A 25,142-nucleotide genomic window follows, 5' to 3' on the forward strand; every position below is an offset into this window, starting at 1 on the left:
TAAATTTATTTGAATTCTATTCTTTTTGATGCTCTCATAGTGTTTTTAGTTGGAATTTTGAAATCTGGCAAAGAGAGAGACCACCTTCATGGGTCATTTCACCTGAAACCATCACACAGTTCCTCCATCTGAGAATGTTCTCCCTAGAATTACCAACTTAATTTGATCTAAAGAGCAAGCTCCACTCAAACCTGACCTACTTACACCAAACTCTCACTTGCAAACACTCGCTGCTGGAGGAAAAACAGTGTGAAGACTCCTTAGCCCTCAGCCGTGAGGAATCCTGGGTTACTCTGGCAATGAGGCAGAAAACTGCAAAGAGCTTGACCAGCAAAGCAGAAAAAAGGCCAAAGAAAGCCCAACCTAATTCGTATAATAAACAACACTATTTGACCTTATACAGCGAAATAGTTATAAACTTAAGATCTCTACAAAAATTCATGAGTATATAATCTTTCTAAAATCAAGTGCTCTGCATTGTGAAACATCAGCTACTAATTAAAATTGGAAAGTCTCAAACTGATGAGGTCACATCCATACAGCATTTATAAACAGCCTTTGTGGTGTATGTCTTCCTTGAACCTGTGATTTGTGTGGTTCCGACTCTTGCTTTCATGATTCTGACATATTACAGGGCTATGCTCTGCTTTTGTTTCATCATCACCCTTTTACTTTTTTTTATATCAATTACATTTTATTTTTTAACATATATCTCAATCAGATCATTCAGATCATGCTTTAATATAAAGTGTTTTATCATCATCATCATCACTCCTTTTAAAATAGGTGCCTGGAATACACTTTTAATAAGACAGGACTTGAAAAACAAAAAGTGGTAACTAGGGGACTAAGGTGCTTTGACAGTAAGCCTCGTTTTAATGCATGAAAACAAACCAGCTTTGCCTGGAGTCGGAGCGCAGGGCCAGGCCGTGGGGAAAGCCGAGCTCCAGTGGGAAACATGTCAGGTTCAGAGCTCGGCAGGAAGTGGGACTGGTGCTTGGCGGATACCGTCATCAAGATAGGTACTGGTTTGGATTAGGACCTGTCTTCTCACTTACCTTCTTTAAAAGAAGAATGTGGCCACTAGCCTTTGGTTCTGGCATGGGGTTGGGAATGGCCTACTCCAGCTGTCAGCATGATTTCCAGGCTCCATATCTTCTACGTGGAAAATACGTGAAAGAGCAGAAGCAGTGAGTTACACCTGAGAACATCTCAGTGGGAGGAGAAGCGAAGTCATGTTTATCCCTCAGGATACTGAAGTGCCCTGCAGCAAGCTGACATTCTTCTGTAACAATGTTATCAGCAGTGCTTTAAACTCCAGCACACTGCTCATGTATTTGAAACCAAGTCTGTTTCTTGTTTTGTAGTTTCTCTCTGGAAATTGCAAGGAGGTGGTCTTAAAAGAAATAAATTAAACAAAAACAGGCAAAACAACAACAACAACAAAGCCCAAAAAACAAAAAAACAGCTAACTGAAAATTGAAGTATAAGTGGCATTTTATATTTTAAGTTTTTTAATATATTTAACAATTACTTTACCCAGAACCCCTGATTTGTCCACAAACACTATAGGTCCAATTAGTTGGGTTTTTTTTAAAAGCATCACTTTAATAAAGACAACTGGCTAAGAAATAAAAGAGAAAACATGCAAAATGTGTACCCCAAGCCCATTTTGGAGGATTTAGTGAACACGAGTCTCTCTTGCATACTAAGCAGGCTGGTCACGCTTTGCCCAGGATTCCTGAATAATGAGGATTTGCTCCCAAAACTTCCCTTATGGTCTTGCCATGCCCCATTCTATACGCTCAGCAGTCCTGAAACAATCCCAATCCAGCAGCATTTTGCAAGTCATTGAGAATATATTTTTTAAGTACAACCCATGCATAACACCATGATTAAGGTGGTAGTAGGAAATGAAAGCTTACCAAAACCTTACGGAAACACAATTGAGAGTCTGCATGAAATCAAGGTCACAGAAACAGTACTGCACCTCAGGATTTCTGTTAGGTACTTTAAAAAGGTATTGAACGCTAAAAGCATTTAATATGAAAAGGGAAGTTGAAGTCTTGACTTTCTTAAAAATTTCACTCTTAAAAATATTAGACAAACATGAGAAAAATGAGTTAAATTCCTCCACAGGTAAGTCATCTGTCATCCATTCAAAGTTTGTTAAACTTCATTTCTTCACCAAGAACCGCGTGATGTCGGATCCATGCTTTGCCGCCAGAGACTGTCTCCTCACCTGGCTTCTTTCCTTGGCTTGCCTGGCAGTTCTCTAAAAGTTAAAAACATGAATGTGTTCACATGCGGGGAGAAAAGTACTGGCTACAGAAACTCAAACACTCTCTGTATTCTGTTAGTCGGGAAATAGCTACATGACTGCCACACCCACTCCCAGTGCTTTGCCATTAGGGGCATCACCAAACCACAAGCAGCGAACCCAGCAGCTCTGCTGAGTGCCGAGGTCCCGGGTTCACTTAGGACCAGGAGCTGAGGAGAAAACACAGAGTTTGGGGGGATGCTGCCCAGGGAGGTCCGTGCATCCCTCCCTTGGGGTCTCGGGGAGGAGGCCATGATTCCCCTCGTCCAAGTGGGAGTGTTAGGCCATCTTGGGATTTCCCAGAGTGCAGTGTGCACAAGGCCTGCCCTTTCCTCTTCTCTGGAATTCCCAACCCAGCAGCCAAACCAACACGGAAAACAAAATGGGATAGGCAGGAAATGGATTCTTCTGCCAGTCCTGCAAATAGGACTTTTCACGAGAACCTGAAAAAGCGACCACAGAAGGGGCAGCATTTTGCTATATCTTAATTCTCTTATTAGTCTTAAATATGCCACTAATCTGCACAGCGGAGAAATCGGACGACTTTTCCCCCAGACTGGAGTCCATGCACGAGTGAAGTGACCCAGGTGGAAGGGTGAGGAAAGCAGAGAGGGTTCAAATGAAGAACAAACGGAACAATCCCCATTTGTGTAAAAGTTATGTTTGTGAAGAGAGGAATCTAAAATATTAAAAGGCTAAGAAAATGCTCACATAATATGAACATTGTCAAAGGATCGGAACAGATCTCAAAACTGTAAATACAATTGATTAGCATTTAAAAACCATCAGGGTCTTTAGTAAACAAACTTGGGCAGGCCACTTCCCCCACCACACGGGCACAACCCATGCAGTCAGATGGGCACTCTCTTCCCTGATGGGCTGGGGGAAAACAACTTGGAGATAAAAACATCAGCCTCAAAAATACACGTGACTCAGTGATATTTTAGATCTGAGAATCCTGCTTAAGGAATGACCTCAAAACATTAAACAAAAAAAAAGTGTGTGGCAACAATATGTATAAGAACAAAAAAGAATGTAAGTAACTTCAATGTGCATTCGCATAGGAAGGGCTAAATACACTACAGTAGAGGTCTATTCAACAGAATCATGTGCAGCCACTTTAGACAATAACATTATGAATGCTTATCATGGGAATGTGGGAAAATGCTTAAATCTGCCAAAGGGGAAAAATAAGTCAGATGCAAAGTTGCGTATTGAGTAAGTGTTTCTTTCGAAGATTATCTCAACAGGTAGGCCTGACTTCCTTTTGCTGACTGCCCGTTAAAAATTCATCCTAGTTGATAAACAAATACTGTGTCATTTTCCCCCGCTCGTTTTAAGCAACAAGTCATTCATTGCTCAAAGATGTGCCGAGGTTAACAGGTTTTATACTTTGGCCAAGAGTGCAATGTTTGCATGTTGAACTGAGTTGGTCCTAGAGATAGTTTATTAACGTTCTTAGACATTTCGGGACATCCTTAGCCGCACATGCAAACATGTCACTGCCCCAATTCACTAAATGTCTAGCTGGAAGGTCTGGGTCTCTTCAAGACCATGCAAACTACACTGTATTTCTTTTCTGCTAGGCAGTGGGGAAATTTCCGGGTCCTGGGATGAATCAGAAGGCAAGCAGCTTCTCTCCCATCTGTGACTGAGACCGAGGCCTCGAGAGGAAACACAGTGTTAGGCGATGAAAGAAATAAAATGTGCCTTGGATCCCAGCCCAGGACGTAGATTCCCCAGTCCTCTCCCTGCCGGCATGCACGATGTCACGAGGCCCGGGACGGAGTGGGACGAGCGGAGGGGCACTGACCTCTCGGTGACAGACTGTGCAGAGAGTCTGCAGGTTGTCCAGGGAGCACTGTCCTCCTCCTCCGAACACCGGCCGGATGTGGTCCACCTGCCAGAAGTGCCCTTCCCCGGGGGCTCTGACCATTTCGTTAAGCTGCAACCAGAGCCCAGGATCAGCACTTTTGTACACACACTGCGGGAACTGTGGGTTTTGCATTGTGCGATCATGTTTACACAGCAGAATCAGGGAAAAATACATTAGGATGGCTCTTTATAGCCTTTTTTTGTGAATAGGAAAAAGCCTCTAGGTTAGCAATTTGAAAACAATAAAATGTTTCTGAAAAAGTTCTATTTTCCTTACCTAAACCATTTTGAGAAAAAAGTATAAGCAAGTAGAAAATACCAAGACTCCTGACAGACTGGGAAAAATTAGTTGTTTTTGCACTTTTGAGCTAGTTTACACAGTCACTAAAACAAAACAGAAAAGAATAAGAACAGATTAAGAACTTAGAACTTCTGAATATTACTACTGACTTAAAAAATCTTTAATTGTTGACCTAAATGCATTTATTACTATACCAATGACAGTTTAATATTAATAGCTATAACCTGGAACTTCTATGCTAGTCACCTGGGAGTCTGCCAGTTTACATGGACTGAAATATTTCTAGAACAACCTCTATAAGTTGCATATTTTGAATAAACAAAGATGTCCACTTAAAGCAGGGATGATTTAGGCCAGTCCACATACACACACTTAATATTTAAACAAGGATGACCTACATTCAAACGGGATGTATTTTAACATTTTACCTAAGGTAGTAAAACCAGCTCACCGCATAGCTGTGCAGTTGTTTAAATATCACAAAGATCAGTGTGAAGGGCGTTTTATTTTCTCGGTCTTGAACAAGGAAGAAGTTGTAATCAACTTCCTGCTGCCAGCCATGGGAACCTGTGTTGCAGTTCTAAAGCACTTTTAAGAAAAGCTGCAGACCCGTGTGGGCACAGGGACCCGTCAGCAGTGCCCAGCCTGAGAGGAGCCCCAAGTGGCAGCGAGTTGGAGCGGCAAGCCTTGTCCGGCTGTGGCTGGCACTGTGGGAAGCAACTACGAATAGAAGTCTGATGCATCGAGCAAATGGCGCATTCTTAGGAAAAAGATCCATTTTGGTTCTGCCTTTTGTAACCAATTCTTTTGCTCTGAACAGTCTCTACTCTGACAGACTCTATGGTCTAGATTACAGCGGTTCTCAACCTGGGGGTCGCGACTCCTTTGGCGGTCGAACGACCCTTTCACAGGGGTCGCCTAAGACCATCCTGCATATCAGATATTTACATTACGATTCATAACAGTAGCAACATTACAGTTATGAAGTAGCAACGAAAATAATTTTATGGTTGGGTCACAACATGAGGAACTGTATTTAAAGGGCCAGAAGGTTGAGAACCACTGGTCTAGAAGGTGTTTATTCTCCCTAATAATTTGCAAATCACGTGGGGACATCTTCAACATCCTAAATTCACCTGTCGAAAGAGTCACCCCCTCTCTGAGTGGTCCTCCCAGAACTGAGCCTGTGGTGCTCCCTGTCCTCTGAGCACTTTTGTTTTGGGTGTCACTGCGCTACTTCCTGGACAGGCTGCTTCCAGGATGTCCTCCAGTCCTGCCACGTGTGTCTCCTGGCAGCCTCCTCACTGAGACAGCAGACAGTAATGAGTCCGGGTGACACCCTGGGATGGGTGCAATATGTCCCTCACCAGTTGACCAAAGGATATTTCAGGAACTCAGGACACCATTTAAAAAATAGTGTATCTCCCTAGTTCTCAAAGTTATACGAATTCATCTTTGCAGAAATGCTTATTAATGAATTGTCATAATTCAGCAATAATAGGCAAATAAAAATATATGATTTGACAATATTTTAGTGGGCAGAGAGTGGCTCAGGAGTGATTTTTTAAAAAATTAAGCTCACTGCCCTGGCTGGGGTAGCTCAGTCAGTGATCAGAGCATCGGCCTGTACACTGAAGGGTTATGGATTCAATTCCCAGTCAAGGGCACGTAATTGAGTTGCAGGTTCAATCCCTGGCCCTGAAGGGCACGTGCAGGAGGCAACCAATAGATGTCTGTCTTTCACATCGATGGTTGTCTCTCTCTCTCTCTCTCTCTCTCTCTCTCTCTCTCCCTCCTTTTCACTCTCTCTAAAAATTAATGAAAAAGATAATCCTCAGTTGAGGATTAACAACAAAAAAACTCAGCTCACTATAAAATTATACATTTTGCTTTAGTTTGAAGTTTAGAACTGATTAAATCACAACATTAGAAATCCAATTGAGTTTTGGGAATCAAAGCGAATATTGATGAGTCTAAAGATAATATTTTGTCATAAATTGCTCTGCTAAAATCTGATTTTACAACAGATGAATATGTTTCTTTCTCATTGCAATGAACTGCATTTTATCTGTTTGCCCTTCGTCATTCAATATTAACATCATGAAAAGTAGAGCAACTGGACCATAGTTGTTGTGTGTTTGTGTTTTTTTAATTTGTTGGGGATGTGGAGAAAAAGGACACCTTGTACACTGCTGGTGGGGGTGTAAATTGGCACAGCCACTATGGAAAACAGTATGAGGTTTCCCCATAGGTGCTTCTTTTTTTTTTGGAATCGGACCTGGGATCCTTCGGTCTATGGGCTGACACTCTATCCACTGAGCCAAACCGGCGAGGGTCCTCATAGGTGTTTCTTGATGCAATGTATCATCTGTTAAGATCTCTTCCCCAAATAATTTAACAAGAATCTAATTAAGCCTCTATATCTTATAACCATTATTCTGGAAATCAGGGGAGTAGAGAACCATGTCAGATAATACCATGAGAATACAGGGAGGCACATCCAGAATGTGGGAAATCCTATAGGCAAATGATCCAGTGTCCTCAGCAATCTATGGTGTAAAAAAAAGAATGGGGCAATACAGAGTAAAGAGACCATAAGAGGCATGACTAAATGCCATGTGTCATACTTCAAAGGGCCATACTTTGATCTAATCTGAACAAGGCATTTTCAGATTGTCTGAAAAGATATTTTTGAGACAATCTAGGTGGGAAACCAAACACAGACTTATTATAATCAAGAAATTACCATTGTTTTGGGTGTGATAATGGCTATTGGGGGTATGGCATTAAATTTCTAAGACAGACAGAAAAAAAAGAGGGAGGGAAAGAGGATGGGAAAGAAGGAAGTCTTTATCTATGAGGGATACATAACGAAAATATTTAAGGATGAAATGAAGTGTTGTCTGGAATTTGCTTTAAAATAATTCCAGGAGAAAAAAAGAATTGAGGTAAGGGACAGATGAAAATTAAGGCAAAAATGTCGATAACTGTTAAAGTTGGGTGATGGGTTATGGGTTCATCATTCTCTCTACTTTTGTGTGTGTATTTAAGATTTCCCATATAAAAAGTTAAAAGGAGAGCGAGGCAGAATCTCAGTACGCTGCTGCCTTCTGTCTGCCACACAATTATAACTTACCTGATCTAGAGGGAGCTTTGAGGTCCAGGTAACATCCAGAAGACTCTTCCGCTGACTTTTAGGAGCGTCTCTCAGACGTAAAAAGAGCTCTTGTGCGTTCAGATTACACAGCTGACACACACCATGTTCAATTTCAAATACTTTGGCTCGCAGGTAACTGTTATTAGAACGAATCCAAAACTCCTCCTGACAGTTCTGAGAGCAAAACCGTGAGTCCCAAGCGTTTGCTTTGCACTCTTGCTTAGTTTGGCCCGTGGGCTGCTGACAGCGGAGGCAAAGTGGATTTCCTTCATTATCCACAGCTTGCAGGTAGCCTTTGGACGCAGGAGGCTTCACAGTGAGACCAGCTTGCGCTAGGCAGGGAGTCAGAGATGGGACAGAGGCTCCATCTTCAAGACACTCCCTAGAATTGAACAGAACATAGCTAATTAATACACTAGTCTAAATAAGCCTAACTTCACATAATGGTCTTCAGGATTTCTATGCTGATAAACAGTAAACATAGAACCCGCAGATTCTGTGATTCTATGTGGAAATGAAACACTACAGTCAGCACTCTCAACTCGATGACAAATACAGGAAAGAATGGTGTGTTTAAAAAAGTTAATTTGAATACAAATGTGCCACATCTCTTGGGAATTTAGATATCATCAAGTTAAACAATCAGACTTGGAAACATCTGGAGAAGTTAGAAATGCTCTTCAGGTTGGGACAGGACTGGTTACTGTGAAATCCCAGCTAAAGCTCTCCAAACGGTGCACACCTCCCTGAGACACAGCCCCTTCCCAAGGCTCCCATGGACCTGTCCTCCGACTCCGCTGGCCCACGGGAAACAGTCACATCCATAAAGTGACCGAGCCAAGTAGCTAACAGTGTCCATAGGGTTAGAACCGAAGACTTGCTAAGCATATGCCTCCTACAGGTAAACTCAGAGTCTGACTGAAATAAAATTAGAAATGAAACATGGTAGGACCTGTGCTCAATTTGTTAAGATAAAAGAAAAAGGTGCGTTACACAATTGTGTTGAAAAGGCCTATGTGGGAATTACAACCGCTGTTTGCCAATGTTCTACGCTGCTTATTAGAAGCGTTAGAAGAAAACTTCTTAGGAAAGAAAGAGCTCAGTATTAGGGGGCAGAGGCCAATTTGACCTCGCTCCTAGCATCTTAGTGGCCTGGACAAGTCACTTGGTCTACCTGGTCTCAGGGTCCTCAAAATAACCTTCTTGTCTCTAATTACCAAGATGAGGCCATCATGTGCCTCACAGGGTTGCTATGAGAACTGAAGAATTACTGTATTGTGAAAGCTCTTTGGAACCTGTAAGGTGGCCACACAAGGGAAAAGCACAATTACAAAAATGAATGCAAAAATGGGAAGCAGTGGTCTCAGTGCTGCTGTGCCCGACTAGTAAACAGGCCTTACTTTGTAGAAGTGTCCTGCGGCCCAGCCTCCTTGGTGATCAGACGGACATGGCCCCCCGCATTCTTCACTTTGTCCATCGAGGCTGCAGCAACATCTTCTTTAGTTATGTACCTAAAACAATGACCTGTTAGGTAGATGTTCTCTCCCTGATAAGACATTTCCTGTTCACATCGCTCCTTGCAAAGGCAATAGGAGAGAAAAAGCGAGACCCAAGTCTATTGGTTGTGTGATGCCAAAGTTAGGGGATGACATTTTCTCCCTTTATATTGGTCACCACGTGTGGGAAACACATTTCTTTCTTCCACATTAGATTTATTTTTCAAAGAAATTCAAAAGCCATTCGGTGTTCTACGGACCCATTTTCCTTAGAGGGAAAAAGGAGTGGGCGTGGGGATGAGAAATGATGGAGCGCATGCACACTGACAGCCTTAGGTAGAGTGCAGGAAATCTCTAACAGCGGTTCCCCTCTCCTGGCCTCCTCTTCATGGTTCCACAAATCACCTTGATCAGTTGTAATGATCAGCATTTCAGGTAAAGTGGTTCTCTTTTTAGTTAAACAGGTTCAATCACATCTGCCCTAATCTCAAGGTGGTTCCCATTATTATCAGCCCATCTGGGTTTACAGAACTGCCACCGAAGTGAAGCCACTCTTGCTGTGGGATTCACGGCACCATCAATCCCACACAACGGTGTAGGGGCTGGAAATGAGGAGGAAAGTTATCCCAATTAAAGGTGATGGGGGAATGTAAGTAGGCGAAATGCAATTACCCAATTAAGTCCTTCTAATTAGCATGGCCCAGTTTCTCTGGTAGTTAACACCTATTATAGGTGTTTTTTTTTTAAATCAGTTCAAACATAAATTTCTTCATTTGTTGAGTACTTCATTTGGGAGCTTGACAAAATCAAACTTAAATCACAATGGAATAGTTCTGCAATTGTAGGTAAATTTTAGAAATGTGCTTTTATGTTGTTAAAGTAGATTTAATAATTAATAGATTTCCTTCTTCTTATAAAGTATTTTATTACTTTTCAATTAGGTGATACATACTGCACATATTTCAAAATTCAAACGACAGGCAATAGTGTATTTCCCATCCTTTTCACCTCCCCCAAAGCTATCTCTGCTGCTAGTTTTTAACAAATCCTTTTAGAAATAGTTTTTTTTTTCTGTATATAGGTTATACATTTTATTTACTTATCTCAGTATTTTTACAGACACATAACTCATAGCACTAAATTTAACATTTTAAATTTTACAATCCAGTGCATTTTGGTATAGTCACCAGATGTACGACCATCACCACTACCTGGTTCCAGAACATTGTTATCATCTCAAAAAGAAACCTGAACTCACTAGCAGACACTCCCCATTACACCCGTTCCCTTTCAAAACAAATGGTAGCATCACATACATAGTCGTCGTCACCTTGCTCTGTTTACCTAACCATACATCTCAGGATCTCTCCTCGGCACACACAGAGTTGCCCTCTGTTTTAAATGGCTGCAATATTCCATTATTTGGACAAACCATGTATCTAACCAGCCTCTGATTAATGGGCATTTCGGTTGTCCCAGCCTCTGCTGTCACAAACAACACTGTCATAAATATCACTGTACATGATATTTTCTACACATGAAATAGATATAAAATAAATTCCCAGAAGTAGAATTGCCAGGTCAAAGTCTTGGCGCTTTAAATTTGGGTAGCTTCCGACACATTGCTCTCATTTGAGTTTGTTCCAAATACAGACCCACCCGCAATGAATGAGAGTGCCTGCTTCCTCACACTTCCACTAGCACCAGGTGTGTCATTTGAAAACTTCTTGCACCAAAAGGTTGCTGGTTTGATTCCAGGTCAGGACACTTGCCTGGGTTGCAGGCTCAATCCCCAGTCCCCAGTAGGGGGAGTGCAGGAGGCAGTCGATAGATGTTTCACTCTCACATCGATGTTTCTCTCTCTCTCTCTCTCTCTCTCAAAATCAATAAAAATATTTTTAAAAATAAAAGTTCTCTGTTAATGGTGATAGGTATCTCATTATAGCTTTAAGTTTGCATTTCTCCTGTTAAGAGTAAGGGTGATTATCTTTTCATACATTTGCATTTCTACTGTGTGTCTTTCTTAAAGCAATAAAGAATTATAGTGAATTCCTTTAAAATTCTCTAATTTTAGTTTGTAAACTCCTCCCACCGCCCCCATTTCTTCAACCATTTTATTCCCTTGACAAAAACACTTCACGAAAGTATTTCAGTGGATTCTAAATGAACTAAAAAGCTTCATAGCTTTGAGGGGCGAGGGGATATTAAGTCTTGCCTTAGGTATTATTCAATGTTTAAAGGCTTAGAAACCTAATTCAGTAACTTTAAAAGATGCTGCGAAATCTATTCAGAGATTTAAGAACTAAAAATAACCTTTCCTACAAGAGTTTTTAGCACAGATTTTTGGAAACCATAGGAACAGATCAATCAATTCCAAATGGAGGGGGCAGGGGGGTAACTTTTCAAACATAGCTGTGAGTTACCAATATTTAATTTTCCACTGAGTTTGCTATGAAGTTCATGTAAGTATATCAACTCTCAAAAGGATTATGTAATTCCCACTTTTGACAAATAGGGAAGGAAGAATGTTGTCTGCTACCTACTTCCTGGATGGGGCTGCGACAGAGGATGGCAAGTTTTGTAAGAAGAGAGGAGTGAGTGTGTGTGGAAAGTGGTCCACCCCAATGAAAACCCTGCTGGCTCCAGGTTGCCCACCTGCTTTGGAGATCAGCTGTGGCTGGAGGATAACTTGTTGGCATCCTAAACTCAACAGGGTTCCACTGGACCAGGCCTGCCTCTGCCGAATGGGAACTCACTTAGGAACTGAACCAATGGCTGGTGGCCTTGGCTTCTATTCACACTGAAGAGTGAGCTGCTCAAAAGCTGACTGCAGGCCCTGAGCTGGGATGAGCCTGAAAACTGGTGGACAGCTCTGGAGGGTAATCTAATTGGGGATTTAGCCATTGTTTTGGGGGGAACTCCAAAAAAGCAGTACCTATTTGTCTTTATTCTAAGGCCATTCCATTTTTTTCAGAGATGAATCTTCTGCCTAGGGAATGAAATGTGGCCGCTGGTCATCTGGAAGTTGGTGAAGAATATGGAAACACACTGAGCCTGGTGCCAACCTTGGTTCCACTTCTCTAGAAAGTAAACTGGGAGGACAGTGGGGGAGGCACCCAGTGTCTAACCCTCCTCACACAGACTTCCACTCAGCACTGCTGCGCAGCCCTGCCCTTCACACCTGCTTCCAGAGAGACGTGGTTACTCCACTTTACTGAGACTTAGTGGGGTTCCACAGTGAGAGTCGGCATGCTTCCTCAAGGTACCGCCCTCTATGGGGACGCAGTTTCATTGTCATGCTCTGCTAAGTCAGTTTCCCTGGAGCCCTCCCTCTCTAATCAATGACCAAGGTCTTCAGAACTACCTCCTTAGCACCGCTCTTCATTTTCTCCATTCCCATTGCTAATGACTTCATAAAAAGCCCTCATCTTTTGTTCTTTCCAGGTCTACTACAATAGTCTTTTAATTTGTGTGGTAGGCAGAATTTTAAAGACATCTCCCTAGGATTCCTGTCTCCAGTATCCAATCAATAACTCATCTAGGTCAGTGGTCGGCAAACTCATTAGTCAACAGAGCCAAATATCAACAGTACAACGATTGAAATTTCTTTTGAGAGCCAAATTTTTTAAACTTAAACTATATAGGTAGGTACATTGTTATTAACTTAATTAGGGTACTCCTAAGGCTTAGGAAGAGCCACACTCGAGGGTCCAAAGAGCCACATGTGGCTCGAGAGCCGCAGTTTGCCGACCATGGATCTAGGTAATGCTGTAAAAGGACTTTGCAGATGAAATTAAATTTACTAATCAGCTGACCTTAAGATAGTAAACAATTCCAAGCACAAGGAGTTCACACAACTTTGCTGGCAGCTGAGATGTAGGGATCCTTGTGCTAGAACTAGGAAGAAGCCTCTAACAGCGGTTCTCAACCTGTGGGTCACGACCCTTTCACAGGGGTTGCCTAAGACCATCCTGCATATCAGATATTTACATTACGATTCATAACAGTAGCAACATTACAGTTATGAAGTAGCAAAGAAAATAATTTTATGGTTGGGTCACAACATGAGGAACTGTATTTAAAGGGCCAGAAGGTTGAGAACCACTGCTCTAGAAGCTAAGAGCAACCCCCAGCTGAGAGCCAGCAAGGAAACCTAAGTCCTACAACCACAAGGAACTGAATGCTGTCAACCACCTGAATGAGCAATGGATCCTTCCCAGACTATCAGTAGAGCCCAGCTGGCCCACATTTTGTTCTCAGCTTTATAAAATGCAGAGCAGAGAAACCAGCAGAGAAACTCAGGCTTCGACTTATAAAACCCCAGGATGATAAACCACTGTTGCTTTAAGCCAATGAGTTTCTGATAATTTGTCATGATAGCAACAGAAAACTAACTCAACTCATCTCTGCAACTCGAGTATCACCCTTTCAATCTAACCTTCCAACTGCTGCCAGAGTGAGCTCTTAAAAACACAAGTCCAACAGACTTACTTTGCTGCTTGTTAACACATGTGGTATCTATAAGATATCACTGCACATCCTATATAATAAAAAGGTAATATGCAAATTGACCAAATGGCAGAACAACTGGTTGCTATGCCCCGCACTGATCACCAGGGGGCAGACACTCAACACAGGAGCTGCCACCAGCCCAAAGGCCCCAATCCCTGGATCGGGGCCAATCTCTCGGTCTCTTCCCCTGCCCGGCAGGCTCCAATCACCCGATGGAGAATGGGGAACCAGGGGTGGGTGGCGACAGGGGGTGGAGCCGGCTGCCGGCAGCCTGGGAAGATGGCCCTGATCGCAGGCCAGGCCTAGGGACTGTACCTGTGCATGACTTTCATGCGCCGGGCCTCTAGTAATTTAATAAGTTACTTTGGTTTGTATCAATTTTATCAGACTTGGCTTTTAGCCTGACCAGTCATCTTTCTCAAGAGGTTCTTTAAGTGGTCATCCATGTCTGATGGAGAAGAAACTAGAAATGGCTGTGGTTAACTCTGACTGTGGTTATAAAAATGAGAAAATAGAGAGGACTAGAAGAAGTATTGAGAACAATAAAATAGGCATCATGCTTTTTGTTATATGTGTGTGCATATAAGTATGTGTAGGTGTATGTATAAACACACACATATTTTAAATGTATTTTTTATATAAAGTAATATATGCTCCTGAGAAAAATTCAGTACAGAAGACATTAAGCAAGAATCCAAAACTGGCAGCTCATAAATAAACCAACTCAGCAGAGTCATGCAGTAGTTTATTTTTAAATCTGAATTTAAATGATGTTAGATGGGTTGTGCACTTTACAATTTGCCATAGTTCCATCTCCTGCCCCATCTTTTTCTAGTTTTACACCTGACCTCATTTGTTCATTTACGATTCCTGCTTTGTTTTCGTCACTAGTTTGTGATCCTGGAGTAAAGTACAAAGTTCCTACCATCTCCACAAGTCCCCTAATCTGTGGTCTACAGCAAGATTGCTCAATGGTGGCACTCCTGACACTCTGAAACAGAAAACTCTTTGCTGGGGAGTGCAGTGCTGCTCACTGCAGGACTGTTATCAATACCCCAGGCCTCTGGCCGCTAGGTGTTTCCCTGCTGTGTCCCCTGATTTTGACAAACTAAAAGTTGTCACCCTGGGGGTAAAACTGGCCCAGCTGGAACCACTGTCCTAGAGAGAGCTCTGGGGAGATTTTCTGTGGTATCCTTCCAGACACTTTCTACATCAATAACAGCAATTACATATATTTGTGTCCCCATCCTTTTTATATACTTATTTTTACCCTTAATGAATTATCACAAGTGTCATTCCTTATTCTCCCACATGAATATACCACCTGCCATATTCTGAAACAGCTGAAGAGACTTTTCACTGTGTGGGGATATCATTTATTTAATCAACCACATCCTCTCCTAAACCACTGGTGAATTTTTTTCACCTGTGTGCACAGGAAAGGCCGGAGATCACAAAACGATGGCATGTGGGGGTGAAGGGGGCTACAGGTGTATGGAGACAGGAGGACCAGGGGGTTTTCCTGCCATGTGGCCGCTGGTGCTTTGCGATCCCTTCAGAGAAGAGAGGGCAGCGCACAGCTGCCTGCCCTTCCCGGGACCTGCTTCGTGCTGAGGAAGAATCTACAGAGAGCGGGATCACACAAGGGGACGTGAGACCTAACTGAGGCAGACTGTGCACTTTACAATTTGCCATAGTTGCATCTCCTCCCCATCTTTTTCTAGTTTTATACCTGACCTCATTTGTTCATTTACGATTCCTGTTTTGTTTTCATCACTAGTTTGTGATCCTGGAGTAAAGTACAAAGTTCCTACCATCTCCACAAGTCCCCTAATCTGTGGTCTACAGCAAGATTGCTCAATGGTGGCACTCCTGACACTCTGAAACAGAAAACTCTTTGCTGGGGAGTGCAGTGCTGCTCACTGCAGGACTGTTATCAATACCCCAGGCCTCTGGCCGCTAGGTGTTTCCCTGCTGTGTCCCCTGATTTTGACAAACTAAAAGTTGTCACCCTGGGGGTAAAACTGGCCCAGCTGGAACCACTGTCCTAGAGAGAGCTCTGGGGAGATTTTCTGAGGTATCCTTCCAGGCACTTTCTACGTCAATAACAGCAATTAAATATATTTGTGTCTCTATCCTTTTTACATACTATTTTTACCCTTAATGAATTATCACAAGTGTCACTCATTGTTCTCCCATATGAATATACCACCTGCCATATTCTGAAACAGCTGAAGAGACTTTTCACTGTGTGGGGATATCATTTATTTAATCAACCACATCCTCTCCTAAACCACTGGTGAATTTTTTTCACCTGTGTGCACAGGAAAGGCCGGAGATCACAAAACCATGGCATGGGGGTGAAGGGGGCTACAGGTATATGGAGACAGGAGGGCCACAGGGTTTTCCTGCCATGTGGCCGCTGGTGCTTTTCGACCCCTTCAGAGAAGAGAGGGCAGCGCACAGCCGCCTGCCCTTCCCGGGACCTGCTTCGTGCTAAGGAAGAATCTACAGAGAGCGGGATCACACAAGGGGACGTGAGACCTAACTGAGGCAGAGATGATTATGATGCCAAGAAAGGAAAGGACAGGTACAGAGATTATCATCTGTGATGACAGAGGCAAACAGCTGCAAACACGAGACGCCCAACCTCTCCTTTCATTTCGTTTCCAACCACAGGCGTAACCGTTACCTCCACCACCTGGGTGGTGGTGCGGCCACCAGGACCAGCCCCCCTGTGCAGCCCCCCCGACCCTCGGCCGGGATGCAGGGCAGACGGGCTCAGAGGCATGTCCTGCTGTCCTCACAGGGAAATGTCTTCCTGTGAGCCAGGGTCCCGGGCTGGGTGAGTGCGACTGATGTTGAGAAGAACGGACAACCGAATCTTGGATTTCTTTAGTGGTTACATAAATGCCTCAAACCCCCGACCCCCCCACCCACTAAGAAATAACCATGACAAGTAATAAAATACAAAACAGAAAGAGAAGGACCGCCCATACCTTTTTGTGCTGTTTTGTTTGGTCTGTTGCTTTGTGGCCTCTTCGAATGCCAGCGCTGGGCTGCAGAACAGCTGCCCGCTCCTCCTGACCACCCTCTGCTTCATGGCTGTGAGGCTGCTCCATTCACGCACAAACCGCAAAATCTGCCGGGAGATGAGAGGTGAAAACAGTGCACGCAGCGCACCGCACGCCTTCCTTTGAAGTGGGGCTACTTACAACGTCGGGCACCTGAGTTTTATATACCCCAAACAGGCTTCTTGGGGGATAGTGAAGGTTTTCTTTGGTTTGATGGTTCATCTCCTTCTCGTGAACCCCCTACGGCCAGTTCTGCAGGCGTCTCCTGATCCAGAGACTCTGCAGGCACGTTTCAGGGCACCTGGCACATGTCCCTGGCACCCAGGGACCAGCTGCAGCCATGTGCTCAGTGAGGCCGACAGAGGCCCCGGGTGGAAGCCGTGACTGAGGCAAAGGTGGTCTTGGGGACAGCAGGTGTGGCAGTCGTGACCGACAGGCACGGCAACACCTGAGAATCGCTTTGAACCCCACGACTTAAGTAATCGCAGGAAGGTAGCCATCAATAAACCTGGGCATTTTAATTAGAGTAGCATTCATCTTACTTATTGGTCAAATATATGCAGCTGGCTATCTTCTGGGAATCTGGGAATCACAATTAGATGACTCTGAAGAAAGTAAGTCAGTGCTACCTTTCCTTTTGAGACAGGTGCGGCCCCCTATGGGCAATGTTTGATTTCTACTCAAAGGGCAAAACGTAATCGCTGTTCTTGTAGAAAGCGGTACACTGCCTGCTGGGTCGGCCCTGCACACGCTGACCCTCCTTTGCAGGGAAGGGAAACGGGCCGCAGGGGCGTGGCGGGCACTGCAGGCTGGTGCTCTCACAAGTAATCTAGAGTCACCCCGCATGGTCTCAGCTCCGCTCTCAGAACCTGTCAGGTTAGAACTGAGCCCTCACAGATAAAGTGTGATCTGACAGATACCACTATCACAGCTGAAACTCCTGTGAATGAGGCATTAAATGTGAGGATGATTCAATCCGCAGGAGCAGCCACCCTGGGTGTGATCACTCACCAAGGAAACCGAGCTCACAGATATTCAGAGCAGCGGGGTAAGTTGCAGGCGCGGCCGGTGACGGGAATTCTGTGACAGGCCGCGAGTGCTCCGCTTTTATTAAACTCGAAATGGTCATTGACATTACTCAGATTTTAATTTACAACAAATTCACAGAACTGTTCTTACCAGGGAGCGATTTTGTTTCAGCTCAAAGCTTGCTGGTAAATCTTCCCAAAGGTCTAATTTTATATCCAAAGGAATGAAATTGCAGTTCATTCGGTTCCCATCCTGATTACAGATTAAGGAGGCATTGTCAGTCCATTTTGTCTGTAGCCACCAGCAATTATTTTAAAAGTAAAGAATTGTATTATGACATAATAGCCCAGTCTCCCAAGATCCCACCACCCACACAGCCCCCCAGAAAGGACGCTGAGAGGAGGAGTGAGGAAGGCTCCCTGGGGCTCTCTGAATGCCTCAGTGCATTCGTTCGCTGCTCAGGGAAAATACCACACAGAGAAGTAGTCAGCTAAACACAAGGCTGGAGCAGGAAGTACTTCTTTATAAAGGGGGAGAAAAATCTCTGCATATGAAAGTATAGCAACAAGAGTCGAATCATATTCGAACTCTCTCGGCTAAAAGAAAGCGCTCCAGCTCCCACAATTGCTTTGGGAAAAAACACAAAAAGAAATTACATGCGGATTCAAAGTTTAGATACATAATTGTTATTCTAAACTCAATCAGACTTGGGATTCTGGCTGCAAGGACAGTTCTTTAGAGTTACATGTTAATGACATCAATGGCTAAATGGCTGTCACTGCTCTTCCTTTTAAGTGGTGTCCTTTTAGGCAGCGAGCTGGTTTTTATCCAGATTCTACTTCAGCTCTTCGAAGGTCAAAAGGAAAGATCTCATCTCAACTCTGCTGTAGCTGTGAAAAGACCTGTTAGCATTCCATCTGCTTCGGGTCTCGTGTGTAGGAAATAACTGAATAATGTTTTATGGTAAAGGGGCATGTAAGTATTTAGAGTGGTCGTACAAATGCACTGGAAACTGCTAAGAGAGATGTCAAGAACAGGAGGTGGCCACGCTGCCAGGCTGGTGGCCGAGCCAGGAGGGGTGGCGAGGCTGTAGCTGCACCTGGCCCGGCAGCCGGCCCCTGTGCCTCTGCCAGGAGCTGGCAGTTTCTCCCCCGCCTCCACCCGAAGGGGAGAACCACGAATCAGATGATTCAGGAAGCACAGCGTCCACTACACAGAGTAACGAGCTAAGGGCTTCTGAATTCCTGTGTGTGCTCTGCCCGGTGTCCGACTTTTGGCTTCTTGACCCTCAAGCCCACCTGGGGTCAGTTCCCTGTTGCTCCCATGTGATGGTCAGAGAAGCGTGGCCTGGCGCTCGCTCCCGGGGGGCGAGGGTGGTTCAGGCTCAGGTCTGCCTGGGGGAGCAGAGAATCCGTGGCGCTCCTCCCGGGTCTAGGCCTGGGGTCCGGCTGTCAGAGGAGCGCTGCTGACTGCCTGGCTTTGCCCGGGGTCCCTCTCCCAGTGTGGCCCCAGGACAGAGGTTGTGGGCCAATGAGGAGGCTGCTCGGCGATTTTGTATTCACGACCCTCCCCACCTCCTGCTCTTCGATCCAGCTCTTCCAATCTTCAGCTAGAACTGGAAATTATTACACGGAGCGCCATCCGTCTATATCTATATCTGGTGTAGTAGATAACATGGCACTGAGTTTGCGCAGCTCCAACATAGTTATCTTTAAAAAGGCATTCTTCCGGTAGAATGGCCCATGAGTTTAAAAAGTTATAAATATCATTTTCTTATACAGATTAGGATTTGAAACTGCAATCCAAACAAAAGTATTCATAATGTCAGCAATTTTTCCTCAAATATTCAGACCAGTTAACCCAGGCCAAGGGTCCTCACATGGCCCCCAGCTCCTTCCCGGGGATCCACATGTCAAAGAGTTGATGTAAAAACAGTAAAACATGATTTGCCTTTTTCGTTCTCATTCTGTCACAACTGTACAGTGGCTTTCCATGCACATGCAGATCTGGGAATCCCACTGTCTTCTATTAAGACTTTAGAGAAAATTGCTACAAATGTAAATGTTCATTAAATATTATTTTTGTTTTGGAAAACACAATTGTTTTTCATGAAAATAGGCTACTGATATAAATATGTACATTTATATTATGGCTACTCTTAAAACAATAAATGAATATTTTTAGGTGTTTCCATTTTAATTTTAGATATAGTAAGTATCAATAGATATAAGCCACATAAACAAAAGCTCTTTGGGGTCCTCAATGAATTTAGGGGTACACAGAGGTCCCGGGATGAAAGTTTGAGCCCCACCAGCCTAGGCTCTGGCCAGAACCTGAGCAAACCTTCCATGACATCGCCATGGAGTCCAGTGAACAGATGGACAGGTGGAGGCTCGGTACAGACGCTGCTGTCGCTGCTGCTACAAGTGGTCAGGCAGGAGCTGGCATTTTGTGAGAGGGCACTGTGGCGGGCACTGTGCTGAGTGCTCTGCAGGAATCAGCTCCTTTGATCCTTGGACAGCTCCTCTCCACGTATCACAGCTGAGGAAACTGAGGCACGGAGCAATGAAGTGAGGTGTCCAAGACTCCAGAGCTAGTCACAGATCTGAGCTGAGGCTCTGGTGCTGCAGTCTGGGCTCCTGCCTACTATGGTGGTTGCCTCTCTGACTTACCATCGGGATCTGAGGACTAGCTTTAAGGAGAAAAGGAACTAGGTGCCAATCTCTTTGCTATTATAATTAAATATCTCATTGAAACAGGGAGAAAGGAAGCCTTTTGCATGATTCAAGCCACATGACGGGCATGATGCTTACCTTGGTGTAGAGGTGGATCCGGTCGGTGTTCCTACTTGCACGAAACATGAGGGTGCTGTACACTGGCTGAGGGTCTGCGCGCTTCGACTGTTCTAAACAAGGAGATGAAAGAGAACCTGAAGGCCCATCTACCCTCTATCCAAAATAGTTCATTCCAGTCTTCTGTGGGTTGGCTGATAAACCACTTTTACCAAGTATATCAACATCTGTGCCGGAGAGCATGGCCTGGGCCTGAACAGGACGCAGGGAGGCAGCTTGGAGCATGGCCTCCCCGGCACCAGGGGCTCTGCACTTTTACTAGTGACCCAGGAAGAAAGAAACACATTCAGAATGAGCTGAGCGTTACAAGTCAGGCCTAAGGGAGCATTTCCTGCCACCACGAGGGAAGGAGTCTGGCATCTAGACTTCTGCGAGAGCTGATTTAAGTGGAGGCTGAAAGGGCACCGTCTTGATCAGCAGCAACAGTACCACCCAGTGAGGGCCCCGTAAGTGCCCGACTCCCTGCGGCTTCGCCTCACATTCACAAAGGGAAACGAGGGGACACCTCTCCTCACAAGCTCTTTTCATTTATTCCTTTCTCAGTCAGTGAGGGCCCCGTAAGTGCCCGACTCCCTGCAGCTTTGCCTCACATTCACAAAGGGAAACGAGGGGACACCTTCTCTCCTCACAAGCTCTTTTCATTTATTCCTTTCTCAGTTCCACTGACCAACATATTCTGTAGGAAAGACAGGGTTATCAACACTGACCTAAATAATAATTAGAGTTAACACTTACCAAGTACTTACCATGTTCTATGCACTGGGCTCAACACATATATTAACACCTCTCAGAAACAAGTAGTGCATTATTCAGAGGGGGAACCTGAGGCACATTCACTTGCCAAGGCCACGCCATTAGCAAGAGGACTTAGCCCAGTGAGTTACTGTGGTCACAAAATGAATAACAAAGAAAATAACCCCAAAGCACTCACAATCTCTTGCCAGCTGGCCCATAAAGATAGTGATGCGTGACATATAGACTAGTATTTGCCAACTATCACAGCTATAAATAATAAGTGGAATCAACCCAAAAGTAAATAAATCTGAAACACTATGTGGTTGGCTCCAAGTGCAGTCATGATTCATATAGTCTTTCATAAAAAGTTAAACTATAGTTCATATACATTATACTAGTCTCCAGCATACAACATAGATATTCAACATTTACATCCTTAACAAAGTGATCACTTGATTCATGCAGTCTTGAAATTATGTTCCTCAGAAAAATTTTCTTTACCAAAAACACACAAAACCCCAAACCCTAAATTTAAAATATGCCAATTAGTTGTAGGCATTTAAAAGAAATTCATATGTAAAGAATTAATTATCTGCTAATGGCTGTTAATAATCTGTCAACCTTACCATTTGGCCCCAAAGAACCTCCCAAATATCCACACCACCAAGTTGCTGGGCCTGGGCCGCTGTGTGAAGGGGACTGGGTCGCTGTGTGAAGGGAACTGGGTCGCTGTGTGAAGGGGCCGGGGTCGCTGTGTGAAGGGGCCGGGGTCGCTGTGTGAAGGGAACTGGGTCGCTGTGTGAAGGGGCCGGGGTCAATGTGTGAAGGGGACTGGGTCACTGTGTGAAGGGAACTGGGTCGCTGTGTGAAGGGAACCGGGTTGCTGTGTGAAGGGGACTGGGTCACTGTGTGAAGGGAACTGGGTCGCTGTGTGAAGCCGGGGGCTGAGACGGGCAGCAGGTCTGGAGCAGGGCAGCCAGGTGCTCGTTTGCTCTCTGGTGATGTCTGAGTGCCAGCAGCTCTGCTCTCCCCGCCACCTGGTGATTAAGTGCGTGGCTTATATTTTTAATATAAACAAGAATACGAGGAACCCAGAACCAGGTAGTGATCACAAATCTACTAACAGCATCATGTGTCTAAGCACATGGGTATTATTTGGACAATGGAAATCGGAGCAAACTTACCATCACCTGGCTGGGGCGCGAGTCCATCTTCTCTCTCAATTTTCGATATTTCCTCCTTGCTCTCAGCCAACGGTTCCGGTTCTGTCTGTACAAGCACTCGTTTTTCACAGTCAGAATTAGTGCAAACGTTTTTGGAAGTGTTTTTCTGAGAATCATCTTCCTCATTTTTGTTTTTATCCAGGGTATAATGTAGGCTATCTATTTGTAGGATTATAAAAACCAAACAAATAATTTATACATACATTAGGTAAAGTCATTATTTACTCTAAGCCAAGTTTGAAAAAGAAAGTTTAAAAAAGTCACAGCAGTTCTTATAAAAAGAAACAAAGTCAACAATGTTTGCTCATCCTCTGGAAACATGTATTGGAAGACACTAAATGCCAAGTCCTACACTAGGTGCTGGAGGGGAAGCAAGGACAAGACAGATGCGTCCCTCCACCCTGGAGATTCCATTCTAAGTGGCAGAGGTAGATGATAAGCAGGTAAACAAGTGAATAGGGCCCTTTCAGATAAAACAGGGTTCTATCTGAAGGTAAGTAAGGGGATGGTCAGCAGGGCCAAGCTCTAGGAAGAGCCCCATTTGAGCTGAGAGTGTCCCTGAGTCTAGGAAGCCTGGCCCCGGGTCTATATTCTTGGGTTAGATTCTACATGTAGCTAGAAGGTATTAGAGGGTTTTAGGCAAAGGAAGACATTGGCCTAAGTCTTTAAAGGCTCACGCTGGCTGCTGTACAGAGAAGAGCCACAAGGGAGAATAGTAGAGAGGCCACTGAGGTATGAGAGAGAGAAAACCGTGGATTCCAGTGGGTGGTAGCAATAAGATAAAGTGGCCAGAATCAGGATATGTTTTAGAGGCCACACCAGCAGAATCTGATGGATCAAGTGTGGGAAGAGAGAAAGGAATCAAGAATGTTGCCTAGGTTTTTAGCATGATAAAGGGAAGATAGGGGAAGAGAAGATTTGGGTATTGGTGGTGAATCAACAATTACACTTTGGACATGCTAAGCTTGAGGTACCCATTAGACCAAGCATGTCAAACTCTCGGCCCTCGGGCTGCATGCTGCCCACAATGAATATTTTTGCAGCCCAGACAATATAATGGTATGTAAGAAATATTTTAATACAAATTTCACAACTTAATTTTTACAATATCCTGTTATATATAATTGTTAATAACGAACTACAACATTCACTAATGACTGATTACTATAATCGTGTTGCATCCATTTCTCTTACGCACCTTATGCACAGGCACACCATTTCTCTCCACTAATACTAGCAGCAAATAATTTAGCAGCCAATTGCCATGTCATTACTCTTGGACTGACTTGTTTGTTGTGCGCAATAGGAAATATTTTGTTTTTGAAGAACAAGAAAAATAGGTCGATTTGCGTTATGCTTATTAATTTGTGCAGTTATTCAGTGTCTGGTAAGTTAATGTTCAAGAAAAAATATGAATTTTTATTAAAATGTTCTATTATTTTATGTTAACAATTACTCATTTATTTCAGCCCTTTGCATTCATATGTATCTACTGAAATAAACCTATGTTTCTATGAAAATTGAAGCTTTGTTTTTTTGCGGCCCGCATAAACTTAAACCTTGTTTATCTGGCCCATGTTAGTCTTTGAGTTTGACAAGCTTGCATTAGATGTCCAGGTGGAGATAGATGTTACAGACCACTGGACACATCCAATCTGAATCCAGTGAGAGAGAAATCTGGGCGTATAACTGTAAAATGTCAAGTGTAAACTATCAATTTTAAGAACAAAGCACAAGAGAAGTGTTACACATCTAATCTAATAATAGAGGAATATGCAAATTTGTCTGTTACAGCATCATGACTGGATCAGCAGGCTGCATCCCCGCCCCCTGCTCAGGCAGCTTCAAGGCCTGGGATAGGATAGGATAGGATAGGAGGGGATAAGAAAGGAGAGGGAGAGGAAGGCAGTCCTGCATGCACACAGGCGGAGAGGAGAAACAGAAATACAGAAAGGGAACAAGAAAGAGATGCAGGAATGAAAAAGGGAAGGAAACTGCATGTGGAAGGGGGTGACGACCGCTGGGGAGTGAGGGAGGAGGAGGAGGAGCAGGTGCACCTGGCAAGGGGCGGGGCGCAGACGGTGTGGAGCAGGGAGCCCCACCCAGATGCAGGAGGAGGGCGGTGGCGGCCATTGGCAGGGAGGCGCCCATGGGTCTGGGACAGAGTGGAGGACGGTCCGAGGCCTTCTGGGTGGAGGCGCTCCTACTTCGTGGCAGCAGTGCCCAGGCCTTGGCCACCTTTGCTGGGCCCGGCATCCCAGGCAGGGAATGGGAGCAGGACAGCAGCAGGGAGGCCGGGGAAGGGGGGCGGGCAGCGAACACCTGGTTGGGGCTGAGCCCTGGGCTGGGGGTTAACAGCCCCCCCTCCCCCCAAAGGAAGCTTTAAGAAGGGAAGGAGGGAGGGAAGAACTTTATAAAGGAGTCAGTAGAGAGCAGAGCTAAAGAAGGAAAGAGGATGTGTGAGTGAACTGTAGGAGCTATAATGAAAATCAAGTATAGTTGTGTATTGGGGACAGATTTTAAAAGTAGGAGTCAGAAAAGAAAAAAGATAAATGATAGTGAATAATT

The 25,142-nt window shown here is 44.3% G+C and overlaps 1 protein-coding gene and 1 pseudogene across 2 annotated transcripts in view; one reads left to right on the forward strand and one right to left on the reverse strand.

Annotated features, from left to right (window-relative positions):
• The first annotated feature begins 558 nt into the window (after window positions 1-558).
• Window positions 559-1,431, forward strand: LOC102251815 (annotated as a pseudogene).
• Window positions 1,432-1,588: 157 nt separating this feature from the next.
• Window positions 1,589-25,142, reverse strand: part of ZRANB3 (zinc finger, RAN-binding domain containing 3) — a 189,728-nt gene continuing 166,174 nt past the window's right edge. Inside the window, exons 13-20 of one of the 2 annotated variants that reach the window (XM_005868874.2) lie at window positions 22,536-22,733; window positions 20,578-20,669; window positions 17,915-18,016; window positions 16,661-16,803; window positions 9,054-9,164; window positions 7,633-8,035; window positions 4,134-4,265; window positions 1,589-2,275 (exon numbers count right to left, since the gene is read on the reverse strand). In XM_005868874.2, coding sequence (XP_005868936.1) covers window positions 2,177-2,275; window positions 4,134-4,265; window positions 7,633-8,035; window positions 9,054-9,164; window positions 16,661-16,803; window positions 17,915-18,016; window positions 20,578-20,669; window positions 22,536-22,733 — 1,280 coding nt within the window. In that variant the 3' untranslated portion in view covers window positions 1,589-2,176. Of the gene's footprint in view, window positions 2,276-3,228; window positions 4,266-7,632; window positions 8,036-9,053; window positions 9,165-16,660; window positions 16,804-17,914; window positions 18,017-20,577; window positions 20,670-22,535; window positions 22,734-25,142 lie in introns of those variants that run through there. The other variant, XM_014541779.1, reaches the window with a different exon arrangement.

Source organism: Myotis brandtii, unplaced genomic scaffold (genome assembly GCF_000412655.1).
Source record: "Myotis brandtii unplaced genomic scaffold, ASM41265v1 scaffold278, whole genome shotgun sequence".
NCBI lineage: Eukaryota > Metazoa > Chordata > Mammalia > Chiroptera > Vespertilionidae > Myotis > Myotis brandtii.